General features: G+C 45.9%; 1 protein-coding gene across 4 annotated transcripts in view; it reads left to right on the forward strand.

Annotated features, from left to right (window-relative positions):
• ttll5 (tubulin tyrosine ligase-like family, member 5) overlaps nt 1-13,390 on the forward strand; it is a 100,026-nt gene that overhangs the window by 12,064 nt on the left and 74,572 nt on the right. For all 4 annotated transcript variants that reach the window (XM_071366031.1, XM_071366034.1, XM_071366033.1 and 1 more), the window contains exons 13-14: nt 11,642-11,723; nt 12,281-12,342. In XM_071366031.1, coding sequence (XP_071222132.1) covers nt 11,642-11,723; nt 12,281-12,342 — 144 coding nt within the window. The remainder of the gene's footprint in view (nt 1-11,641; nt 11,724-12,280; nt 12,343-13,390) is intronic.

Genomic DNA, 13,390 nt, shown 5'->3' on the forward strand with positions numbered 1-13,390 from the left:
ATCTGTGCCCCGATTGGCAGGCATCACCACAGGGCTTAACAGGCAGACGGGCCCAGGGTGTGAAATGTTCAGATGAAGGTGTTTGTGGGATGAGGTGGGGCTGGGGCGGCATGCCTTAATCCTGCCTTTGTACTTGCCTGATGGAAATTAGTCATTTTAGGGAAAGATGACAGTAGAGTGAGAGAACAGGACATGAATGGATGTTGACACACCAATGAACTTACACACAACCTTGTGAGCATACACACGCGCACACACACTGTACACAGGCAATTAGGCCCATCTATTTTGTTCAATACACAAAGCCAGTTGACTAATAAACATGCCCATTACCCTTTGATATCAGTTTACCGTGTAATTTTGTTGTCTTCAGATTGCCTCAAGCTAGTTAATTATAAAATTCAGTGTGTCTGCTGGAGCCAATTTCCAAAGGAAGACAGTGACAACTCTAGTGCTGACAATTCCAGAGGACCACCCTCGTCCTGCTACCTCTGTTTTCATCCTCCTCTCAAGGTGGGCCTGTTGCTTTTTAAATATGTGACTGAGTGTCTGTGGAGACATGTACTGTAGGAGCCAGTATAAAACATGAGTGCTGGGAGGCTAGTCCTGCCTCTGCTTCAGGGAGTCCAGTATCACTGTGTGCTTTATCTTCTCTCGTAAATAATTTCAACCCAAACCACAGCTCTCTCAGCTCCTGTCGACGTCCTTCTACTCTCTCTGCCTTCCTCTCCTCCTCCCACAATCTCCCAAACATGAATTCAATGTTAATTCATGCTCTGAAATGATCCAGCAATGTTGCCATGCACCAATTAAAAGGAAAACATTAGTAGGCTGTGATGTATCCGTTTAAATAATTGTGGGTAATGAGGGCGGTGTATGCGTCCCTAAAATAGGGCCTATTGTTCGGAGTTAACATGCAATCTCTGCCACTTCTGGACCACAGCCACACATGGCCATAAAGCGGGTTGTAATCTTAATTTGCAGCAAACTATTCCAAGCCTTTTTAGTGTCTTTAATACAATGTTTATTGTTTTCAAATGGGATTTGCGCTTTTTGCACAAATTGCTCTGCCTATCTTAACGAGCCTACTGTAACAAAATCCTTTAATACTCTCTCTCTGATGTGGGAAAGAGTAAAAACAACCATTTTTTCCCCTTCTAACTTGCCTTGGTGAGTTGTGTGTTGGGGGAGGATGCCACCCATGCTGCTCTCTTTACCACTATGCCTTATGATTAATGGATAGGCTTTTTACTGAGAGATGCTGATTAAGACATGTTTTGACTGAGATCTGATCTAGCCAAGCCAAAGGCTTATTTTGTTCAACACAAAACATTCCACTAACTGCTCATGTATTCCACCGAACATCTCTCATATAATCTACTACATAGTGTGGAATCAGCAATAGTTTATAAACAACTTTTAGTCCTACATTTGTCCGTAAATCAAACACTTTACTGTCCCAAAAATAGGGGTTTTACGATGAGGATGATATATGGTTATTATGAAATTCTTTGCAAATCACTGGATTTAGCCTATGTTTTGAGCTGCTCATTTTTATCATAGTGTCACGTTCCTGACCTATTTTTATGTTATTTTGATTATTGTTTAGTTGGTCAGGGCGTGAGTTGGGGTGGGCATTGTATGTTGTGTGTGTTTTGGTTAGTCTATGGGTGTTGTATGTGTATGGGATAGAGTTTGTTAGGTTGTCTAGTTATGTCTATGGCTGCCTAGATTGGGTCTCAATCAGAGACAGCTGTCATTCATTTGTCTCTGATTGGGAGCCATATTTAAGGTAGCCATAGGCAGTAGGCTTTTGTGGGTAGTTGTCTTGTTTAACGTTTGTTGCTTGTCTGTGCACTTGCGTTATTTAGCTTCACGATCATTTGTTGTCTTTTGTTTGTTTGTATAGTGTTTTCGTTTCATGTTCATCTTCGTTCATTTATTAAAAGAAGATGGCTTATTTTCCTCATGCTGCGTTTTGGTCCGAATCTCTTCCACACGATCGTGACAGAACTACCCACCACAACAGGATCAAGCAGCGTGAGCGGAACCAACAACAGCGGCAAAGTAAACAGGACTCATGGACATGGGAGGATGTTTTGGACGGTAAAGGTTGCTACACATGGGAGGAGATCCTGGCTGGAAGGGATCGCCTCCCATGGGAACAGCTGGAGGCACTGAGGAGAGCAGAGGCTACCGGAGTGAAGAACCGGAGTTATGAGGGGACGCGTCTTGCACGGAAGCCTGAAAAGCCCGTGAGTAACACCCAAAAATTTCTTGGGGGGGGGCTAAAGGGGAGTGTGGCGAAGCCGGGTTGGATACCTGAGCCAACTCCCCGGGCTTGCCGTGGAGTGAGAGAGCGTCGTACTGGTCAGACACCGTGTTATGCGGTAAAGCGCACGGTGTCCCCAGTACGCGTGCTTAGCCCAGTGCGGGCTATTCCACCTTGCCGCACTGGGAGGGCTAGGTTGGGCATCGAGCCGAGTGCCATGAAGCCGGCCCAACGTATCTGGTCTCCAGTACGTCTCCTCGGGCCGGCGTACATGGCACCAGCCTTACAGGTGGTGTCCCCGGTTCGCCTGCATAGCCCAGTGCGGGCTATTCCACCTCGCCGCACTGGCAGGGCTACGGGGACCATTCAACCTGGTAAGGTTGGGGAGGCTCGGTGCTCAAGAGCACGTGTCCTCCTTCACGGTCCGGTATATCCGGCGCCACCTTCCCACCCCAGCTCAGTACCACCAGTGCCTACACCACGCACCAGGCTTCCAGTGCATCTCCAGAGCCCTGTTCCTCCTCCACGCACTCTCCCTATGGTGCGTGTCTCCAGCCCAGTGCCTCCAGTTCCGGCACCACGCACCAAGCCTCCTGTGCGTCTCCAGAGCCCTGTACGCACTGTTCCTTCTCCCCGCACTCGCCCTGAGGTGCGTGCCCTCAGCCCGGTACCTCCAGTTCCGGTACCACGCACCAGGCCTAGAGTGCGCCACGAGAGTCCAGTGTGCCCTGTTGTTGTTCCCCGCACTAGCCTGAAGGTGCGTGCCCTCAGCCCGGTACCTCCAGTTCCGGTACCACGCACCAGGCCTACAGTGCGTCTCAGCCGGCCAGAGTCTGCCGTCTGCCCAGCGGCGCCTGAACTGCCCGTCTGCCCAGCGGCGCCTGAACTGCCCGTCTGCCCAGCGGCGCCTGAACTGCCCGTCTGCCCAGCGGCGCCTGAACTGCCCGTCTGCCCAGCGGCGTCTGAACTGCCCGTCTGCCCTACGCCGTCTGAACTGTCCGTCTGCCATGAGCCTGCAAAGCCGCCCGTCTGCCATGAGCCTGCAAAGCCGCCCGTCTGCCATGAGCCTACAGAGCCGTCCGCCAGACAGGAGCCGCTAGAGCCGTCCGCCAGACAGGAGCCGCTAGAGCCGTCCGCCAGACCGGATCAGCCAGAGCCTTCCGCCAGACCGGATCAGCCAGAGCCTTCCGCGAGCCATGACCAGCCAGAGCCGTCAGCCAGCCATGACCAGCCAGAGCCGTCGGCCAGCCGTGACCGGCCAGAGCCGTCAGCCAGCCGTGACCGGCCAGAGCCGTCAGCCAGCCGTGACCAGCCAGAGCCGTCAGCCAGCCATGACCAGCCAGAGCCGTCAGCCAGCCATGACCAGCCAGAGCCGTCAGCCAGCCATGACCAGCCAGAGCCAGCCAGCCAGGATCCGCCAGCCAGCCAGGATCCGCCAGCCAGCCCGGAGCTGCCGTCCCTCATCCCGGAGCTGCCGTCCCTCAGCCCGGAGCTGCCGTCCCTCATCCCGGTGTTGTCCCTTATCCCGGTGCTGCCCCTTATCCCGATACTGCCCCTTCAGTTAGGTGGGTTTAGTTGGAGGGTGGTCATTGGGGGGGGGATACGGAAGCGGGGAGTGACTATGGTGGTGTGGGGACAGCGTCCAGAGCCGGAGCCACCACCGTGGACAGATGCCCACCCAGACCCTCCCCTAGACTTTTGGTGGTGCGTTCGGAGTACGCACCTTGAGGGGGGGGTTATGTCACGTTCCTGACCTATTTTTATGTTATTTTGATTATTGTTTAGTTGGTCAGGGCGTGAGTTGGGGTGGGCATTGTATGTTGTGTGTGTTTTGGTTAGTCTATGGGTGTTGTATGTGTATGGGATAGAGTTTGTTAGGTTGTCTAGTTATGTCTATGGCTGCCTAGATTGGGTCTCAATCAGAGACAGCTGTCATTCATTTGTCTCTGATTGGGAGCCATATTTAAGGTAGCCATAGGCAGTAGGCTTTTGTGGGTAGTTGTCTTGTTTAACGTTTGTTGCTTGTCTGTGCACTTGCGTTATTTAGCTTCACGATCATTTGTTGTTTTTTGTTTGTTTGTATAGTGTTTTCGTTTCATGTTCATCTTCGTTCATTTATTAAAAGAAGATGGCTTATTTTCCTCATGCTGCGTTTTGGTCCGAATCTCTTCCACACGATCGTGACACATAGTGCTTTTTTGTGTTATGCATAGAGATACAGCAGTTTTTATTTTATTGCATTCAGGGCGTCTTCGTGCCTTTGGCATCAAACTTGTTGCTCCTCTCTGTTTCTCTGGATTTACAATTTCAACATAAGTGATTTATTTGAAAATGCTGCAATAATCCAATTTGTGATAAGTAACAATGAAACCCACTTCAAGAAGATGCTTTATGTTGTTGTTATTGTGGGGCCCATGAACTGCATGGCCGGGGTGGGGAGATCATTGTTCTGGCGCTGTCTCTTGTGATGGAGTTTCCAACTGCGCCCATCCAATAGTAAAAAACACTCCTCTTGATCATCTCTTCTTCGCATCACTTCTTCTTTATTTATTTCCCTCCCTCGTTTAATGGGTGTTGTGGATGTTCTCTCGTTCTCCTCTCTCGCAGTGTTATGTCTGTTGTGGCTTCTCTGTGGCTGCGTTAACGGCACTCCACAGGCAGCGGTCGAGCAACAGAACAAACGCGTCTCGGCGCGAGCGGCTGCCGGCTCCAGGGGCTCATGGGGCAGCAGCGGCGTCTGCTCCTAATTGGGGGAAAATGCGCGGCACATGGAGTCTGCTTGTCGGGGGCTGGCGAGGTGGAGAGGCTTTCTTTGTTTTCTCTCTTTCTCCCGTTGTTGTGGTGCCACTGAGGCACTCCAGGCTCAAACAATTTATTCCCCTGCTCTGTTCCCTGATACTTGTTTTATGGTTCTCTCTCTCTCTCTGTGTGTGTGTGTGTGTGTGTGTGTGTGTGTGTGTGTGTGTCAGTGAATGGAAAAGAAAATCCCTGCATTCTGCTTAGCAACTACTGTTTGGCTTTTAGTGTCCAATCCTTACCCAAAGACAGATTGGTTCTGCTACTAATGTTACAGGCCTTGGCTAAGGACTGCATCGTCACATTTTGGATCAATTCCACTTTATCATGAGTGTAGCAAGCCCCTTGACCCCTAGCAATGCCATGATGAATGACTTTGCTCAAATTTAAAAAGAATATGGATGAGTTGGAAATAATTTAGATCTTTCGTAAGTGTCATATTTAAGGGCGGCAGGTAGCCTAGTGGTTAGAGCGTTGGGCCAGTAATCGAAAGGTTGCTGGATCAAATCCCCGAGAGAAATCTGTCGTTCTGCCCCTGAACAAAACAGTTAACCCACTGTTCCCCGATAGGCCATCATTGTAAATAAGAATTTGTTCTTCACCTTTATTTAACTAGGCAAGTCGGTTAAATAAATATTTTACAAGCGAAGATAAATTAGCCTACTCTTCAAGAAGTTAGAATCTTTGGACTTTGGAAGTCTCATGCTGCCATTTACTATTGTCAGAAAACCATGAAGAAGAGAATAGGGAGGCCCTTGTCAAATCAGTAAATAAACAAAGAATGAATGACTGAATATAGATTTGTTTATTTTAAAACTTGACTTGCTCTGTAATATCACTCATCCGCCAACAACTGTGTGTACATAACATAGCATGGGTTCTCTGTATTAACACTGATGTTGACCTCGAACACTAGAATAAACAACTTACGCTATGACCACTTTGAAAACAACAACCTCTGGCCTCTTCTCAAAACTTACTTTTCTTTTCTTTTGAAGAGCCATTAAGCAGATTTTTCCCTGGCATTACGGCCAGAGCTTTGCCCAGTGCCCTGTCCCTGTAAAAGACTGGCTTTTCTCTGGGGGCAGTGGGGTAAGCTAATGGACTCTCCCCAGGCAGAGCAGTGTGAGTGAGGGAGTGGTGGTGTGGAGGGCTTCCACAGGGCTCCTAGCCCCGTCGCGCTGTGGTGAAATGGCTGTTTTATAACCGTGAAGGAAGGAGAGAGGGAGTGGGGGGGAGTGGATGAGTTTGTACACAGGGAACTCCCTGACCGCTCAGTAAAAGGCCTTTTATTGTGTCGCTCTCTGCCAAGCTGACGATGGAGTGGAATATATATATATATATATATATATATATATATATATGTGTGTGTCTGAGTCGCCAGGTCCCTCGCACTTGGAAAATTCTTTCCAAACTTAGCTCGGTTGGAGTTCAGGGTCTATCAATAATTTGCTCCGTCATAATCATTTGCTTCTCTTCAGCTAGGCCTAGAGGGGGACCGTTTGGGACTGAGGTGTGGTTTAAACTGAGATCACCATGTAGGCAAATTTTGTGCTACAATATTGACTGAGCAACACCAGCCCAATGTGGAAGAATGATTTTAAAGTGTGTATATAATGGCATGAACATTTGATAGTGTATATAATTGCCTCCTGACCAATTATGCTATTTTGTTTGTTTGTGCTGATCTGAATTTTGTTTGTACATAATGTTTCCGCCATCGTTTCCTATGACTGAAAAGAGCTTCCGGACATCAAAACAGTGGTCACTAACCTCAATTTGGATGAGGGATTCAGGACACAGTGCTCACCCGGACCAGGCCCTAATCCTTGACACTCTAAAGAGGAAAATACGACGATGTAGAGGCCGACGTGGGGGCACCCTGATGAAACTACGGCGGCGAGTGAATATACCACCTCTACCTTTTTGTTCTATTGGTGAATGTACAATCACTGGAGAACAAACTGGACAAGCTCTGTTCGAGACTATCATATCAACGGGTCCTGAAGAACTGTAATGTCCTATGCTTCACGGAGTCCTGGATGAACGAGAGCATGGTTAATATAAATCTAACCAGGTTTTCTATGCATCGGCAGGACAGAACGGCAGCTTCTCGTAACTCAAGGGCGGGGGTGTGTGTGTCTTTTAACAGCTGGTGCGCAATCTCTAATATTAAGGAGGTCTCCAAGGTTCTACTCGCATGAATTAGAATACCTCATGATAAGCTGTTAACCATGCTATTTACCAAGAGTTCATCTATATTTTTCATAGCTGTCTATTTCTCACCACAAACCTATGCTGGTACTAAGACCGCACTCAACGAGCTATATAGGGCCATAAGCCAATAAGAAAATGCTCATCCAGAGGCAGCACTCCTAGTGGCCAGTGATTTTTAATGCAGGAAAATTAAAATCAGTTTTACCTAATTTCTACCAGCATGTCACCTGTGCAACTAGAGGGGGAAAAATAACTCAAGACCACCTTTACTCCACACACAGACATGTGTACAAAGCCCTCCCTCACCCTCCATTTGGCAAATCTGACTCTATCCTCATAATTCATGTTTACAAGCAGAAACAGGAAGTACCATTTAAAACGCTTAATTTGGAAGTGGCCCGATGAAACGGATGCTAACCTACAGGACTGCTTCGCTAGCACAGATGGGAATATGTTCCGTGATTCATCCGATGGCATCGGAGTTTACCACATCAGTCACCGGCTTCATTAATAAGTGCATCGACGACGTAGTCCTCACAGTTACCGTACGTACTGTACATATCCCAACCAGAAGCCATGGATTATAGGCACCATCCTCACTGAACTAAAGGCTAGAGCTGCCGCTTTCAAGGAGCGAGATACTAACCCGGACGCTTTTAAGAAATCCCGCTATGCCCTCCGACGAACCATCAAACAGGTAAAGCATCAATACAGGACTAAGATTGAATCCTACTACACCGGCTCTGATGCTTGTCGGATGTGGCAGGGCTTGCAAACTATTACAGACTACAAAGGGAAGCACAGCCGTGAGCTGGCCAATGACACGAGCCTACCAGACAAGCTAAATTACTTCTATGCTCGCTTCGAGGCAAGCAACACTGTGCCGGACAACTGTGTGACTACGCTCTCTGTAGCCAATGTGAGTGACACCTTTTTAAACAGGTTATCAGGATGCATACTTGGAGCATGCACTGAACAGTTGGCAAGTGTCTTCACTGACATTTTCAACCTCTCCCTGACCCAGTCTGTAATACCTACATGTTTCAAGCAGACCTCCATTGTCCCTGTGCCCAAGAACACCAAGGTAACCTGTCTAAATGACTATAGCACTCACATCTGTAGCCATGAAATGCATTGAAATTCACGGCTCACATCAAGACCTTCATCCCAGACACCCTGGACCCACTAGTTTGCATACCGCCCCAACAGATCCACAGATGATGCAAATTCTATTCCACTCCACACTGACCTTTCCTGTTTGGACAAAATGAACACCTACATTGGAATGCTGTTCATTGACTACATCTCAGTGTACAACACCATAGAGCCCTCAGCTCATTACTAAGCTAAGGTCCTTGTGACTGAACACCTCCTTCTGCAACTGGTTCCTGGAATTCCTGATGGGCTGCCACAAGGTGTTGAGGGTATGCAACAACACATCCGCCACATTGACCCTCAACACGGGGGCCCCCCAGGTGTGCGTGCTTAGTCCCCTCCTGTACTCCCTGTTCCCCCACGACTGCGCACGACTCCAACACCACCATTAAGTTTGCTGATGACACAACGGTGGGAAACCTGATCAACGTTGATGATGAGACGGCCTATAGGGAGGAGGTCAAAGAACTGGTAGTGTGGTGCCAAGACAACCTCTCCATCGTCTTCAGTAAGACAATGGAGCTGATGTGGACGACAGGAAACGGAGGGCCGATCATGCCCCCATTCACATCGACAGTGCTGTAGTGGAGCAGGTCGAGAGGTTCAAGGTCCTCGGTGTCCATATCACTAAGGATTTATCATGGTCCAAACACCAACATGGTCGTGAAGAGGGCACGACAACGCCTCTTCCCCCCTCATGAGGCTGAAAAGATTTGGCATGGGTCCTCAGATCCTCAAAGTTCTACAGCTGCACCATCAAGAGAATCTTCCTGGCTGCATCACCGCTTGGTATGTCAACTGCTTGGCATCCAACCGCAAGGCACTACAGAGGGTAGTGCGTATGGCCTAGTACATCACTGGTGTCGAAAGTGTTGGAAAAGCATTCCTCATGAAGCTGGTTGAGAGAATGCCTAGTGTGCAATGCTGTCATCAAGGCAAAGGGTGACTCTAAGAATCTGAAATATATTTTGATTTGTTTAGCACTTTTTGGGTTACTACATGATTCCATATGTGTTATTTCATAGTGTTGATGTCTTCACTATTATTCAACAATGTAGAAAATAGTTAAAATAAACAAGAACCCTTGAATGAGTAGGTGTCCAAACTTTTGACTGGTACTGTATTTGACTGGTACTGTACAGTACATAGCTTGTACCCCTATACATCGACTTGGTACTGGTACTCCCTTTTTATATAGCCATGTTATTTTCTACTCCCTTTATATAGCAATGTTATGTTCTACTCCCTATAAACAGTGCATTTGGAAAGTATTCGTACCCCTTTACTTTTTCCACATTTTGTTACGTTACAGCCTTCTTCTAAAATTGATTAAATCGTTTCCCCCCCTCAATCTACAGACAATACCCCATAATGACAATGCAAAACTGATTTATTTTAGCAAAAAAATAAAAAACGTATCACATTTACATAAGTATTCAGACCCTTTACTCAGTACTTTGTTGAAGCATCTTTGGCAGTGACTACAGCCTCGAGTCTTCTTGGGTATGACGCTACAAGCTTGGCACACCTGTATTTGGGGAGTTTCTCCCATTCTTCTCTGCAGATCCTCTCAAGCTCTGTCAGGTTGGATGGGGAGCGTCGCTGCACAGCTATTTTCAGGTCTCTCCAGAGATGTTCGATCGGGTTCAAGTCTGGGCTCTGGCTGGGCCACTCAAGGACATTCAGAGACTTGTCCCGAAGCCACTCCTGCGTTGTCTTGGCTGTGTGCTTAGGGTCATTGTCCTGATGGAAGGTGAACCTTCACCCCAGTCTGAGGTCCTGAGTGCTCAGGAGCAGGTTTTCATCAAGGATCTCTCTGTACTTTGCTCCGTTCATCCTTCCCTCAAACCTGACTAGTCTCCCAGTCCCTGCCACTGAAAAACAGAATACTTATGTAAATAAGGTATTTCAGTTTTTTTTATTTGTAGTAAATGTGCCAAAATTTCTCAACCTGTTTTCACTTTGTGTGTGGATGAGGAAAAACATTTATTTAATTCATTTAGAGTAAGGTTGTAACGTAACAAAATGTGGAAAACGTCAAGGGGTCTGAATACTTTCCGAATGCCCTGTATAGCCATGTTATTTTTATTCGTTATTCACTGTGTCACTTTTATTTAAAAAATGAATTGATCTTTAATTTTGCATTGTTGGAACAGGACCTGTAAGTAAGCGTGTGACGACAAATTATTTGATTTGAAAGCAGATTTGATGATGCGCAATTTATAGACTATATAACGATTTAAGATAATGAAATGTTTAAATGCTGAGGGCTTTATGTCCCTAACAGCCTATTGTGTCGCACTCGCACATGCTTCAGTGTATTTCTTTATAGGCTTCAAATAATTGAAATAATTTAGCCTAGGTAATTAATTTTCATTCCTTCTTAGATTCCCTGTCTGGCTCCTGACCTATTTAGAGTGTTTATATGCTTTTTTAATATGACATGTAGCCTATTTTTGAAATTGTGTGCGCTTCTTACATTCACATTTTCATGTTTATTCAAATACTTTCCTTTCAAATCATATGGTTTGGTTTCAATACTTCAAAACCAAATGGTAGTCACAAAAGTAGATTGTGATTGTGTTAAATTGTGATTTTAACGAATGGAGCGAATTTGGAGTAGCAGTTTTTGGAAAGTGGTTGGAAAGGACATGAAGCACCGGAGTGGAGAACCGCTCCATGAGCGATGAGCGGGATTTCCAACTGCTCTACTCCGCTCACATGCTCTGTTCTCATCTCAGCTCTTATGTAAGCAGCTCAGTGGAGCTGAAATGTCAATATACTTAGCTAATGTAATGCAGCCAGCCAATCCTCAGTAGCAGCAGTCGTTTGATGTAGTTTCTCTCTCTGAGTGATTGGATATTTAATATCCATATAATCAGTAGCCCGAAAACCAGCCATGTTGTCAACTGCCAGTTTGTGTGAACCAAGATAAGCTTGAAGTCTTCTGTGTTATATTGTGGCTTATTGTTTATAAGACAACAGGCTCTTCCATCACTAGGATCAGAAGGTTTTCCTCCCCACGTGACCTGACCAGGAAAAACGCTAGTCCCTAGCCTATTACTTAGCCTAATATGTGGTTGGGAAAAGATTCCTATTCATCACAAATGGGGTCAGCAGAAGCCAGAATAGAGCCAGACTCTGCTGACCTCCCATGTCCTCTGGTAATTCCATTATTCATGTGTGTGTATTTATCTACAGAACTGTATGGCTTTGATGTGCTCATCGACTCCAACCTCAAACCATGGCTCCTAGAGGTCAACCTCTCTCCCTCCCTGGCCTGGTGAGTGACTGACTGCATGTCATCTCACGGTTCACAGGAACAAATACATGCTTATGCCAGATCTTCAATCTTTGACCTTACAGCAGTTGCTCTCTGAACATCATTCTGAGAGCATTACTATAAAAAAGACCGTGTAAATTGCTGAAGGGACTTTAGGGAAACTCAAACAAGTGTTCTTCTTGTCCTTCTTTGAGATGAAACACACTTCTGTTTTCCTCCCATAAACCCTTAAACATCCTCTGGTGAGCTCTAGGAATAGACATGTTAATATAACACATAATGAAATGGCATGTTTGAGGATTTACACTTCGTTTGTTGATAAATACCCAGTGGCTAAATGTAAGCTTTTATGTCCTCATCCTCTTGAAATACATCTGAGCAGTTCTTTCCAGCCCAGTAAATTCTGTGAGTTGACTGATTGAAACGTTTTTGTCCTCTACAACTTTGGGATTGCACTTGTTTGTGAGAGGGCATATTGTGTTATTTTACTGTATGGACTTTGATGTCTTTCTAATGTCTTTTGTTCGTTTTTATATGATTTGAATCTTTCATTCCAGCGATGCTCCTCTGGATCTGAAGATAAAGGCCAGCATGATATCAGACATGTTTTCTATTGTGGGTGAGTCTTTCTCTCTCCCTCTCTTTCTGCACATAATAAAAGTGTTAATGCATGGGTTTTTGGGAGGGAGGAATGCCAAGGGTTTGGTCTGGCGACTACACCTGAATGAATGCTCTTGGCCAAAATGTTTCTGTTTATTACATACCCACCTGTAGAGTTGGACGGTATCCAGATGTCCATACCTTCATACCGTGCCTGTGTCATCCTGGGGATATACGGAATTACCAGTAGTGCACACAAGGGGCGCTATATATATATTTTTCAAACGTAAACCCACTTAAAGTTACTTACCAGAATGCTAACTAGTACTATGGAATCCTCATAGTGGATGCTAGGTAAATGCTAACGCGCAAATGCAAACATTTACTACTAAGACTGACAACCCAGCTCATAAAGTTATGTAAGTATACTGAACAAAAATATAAACGCAACATGCAACAATTTCTAAGATTTTACTGAGTTAAAGTTTATATGAGGAAATCAGTCAATTTAAATACAGTAAATTCATTAGGCCCTAATCTATGGCTGGGAATGTGACTGGGAATACAGATATGCATCTGGACACAGATACTTTAAAATAAATGGTATTTCGTCACGGTATTTCTGTGCATTCAAATTACCAACAATAAAACGCAATTGTGTTCTTTGTAGCTTATGCCTGCCCATACCATAACCCCACCGCCACCATACACGTGGTCTGCGGTTATGAGGCCAGTTGGACGTACTGCCAAATTCTCTAAAAGGCCATTGGATGTGGCATATGGCAGAGAAATTAACATTAAATTATCTGGCAACTGCTCTGGTGGACATTCCTGCAGTCAGTATGTCAATTGCACACTCCCTCAAAACTTGAGACATCTGTGGCATTGTGTTGTGACAACTGCACATTTTAGAGTGGCCTTTTATTGTCCACTGCACAAGGTGCACCTTGTAATGATCATGCTGTTTAATCTGCTTCTTGATATGCCACACGTGGATGGATTATGATGGCAAAGGAGAAATGTTCACTAACAGGGATTTGTGCCCAACATTTTAGAGAAATAAGCTT

The sequence above is a fragment of the Salvelinus alpinus genome, chromosome 25, assembly GCF_045679555.1.
Source record: "Salvelinus alpinus chromosome 25, SLU_Salpinus.1, whole genome shotgun sequence".
Taxonomy (NCBI): Eukaryota; Metazoa; Chordata; class Actinopteri; order Salmoniformes; family Salmonidae; genus Salvelinus; species Salvelinus alpinus.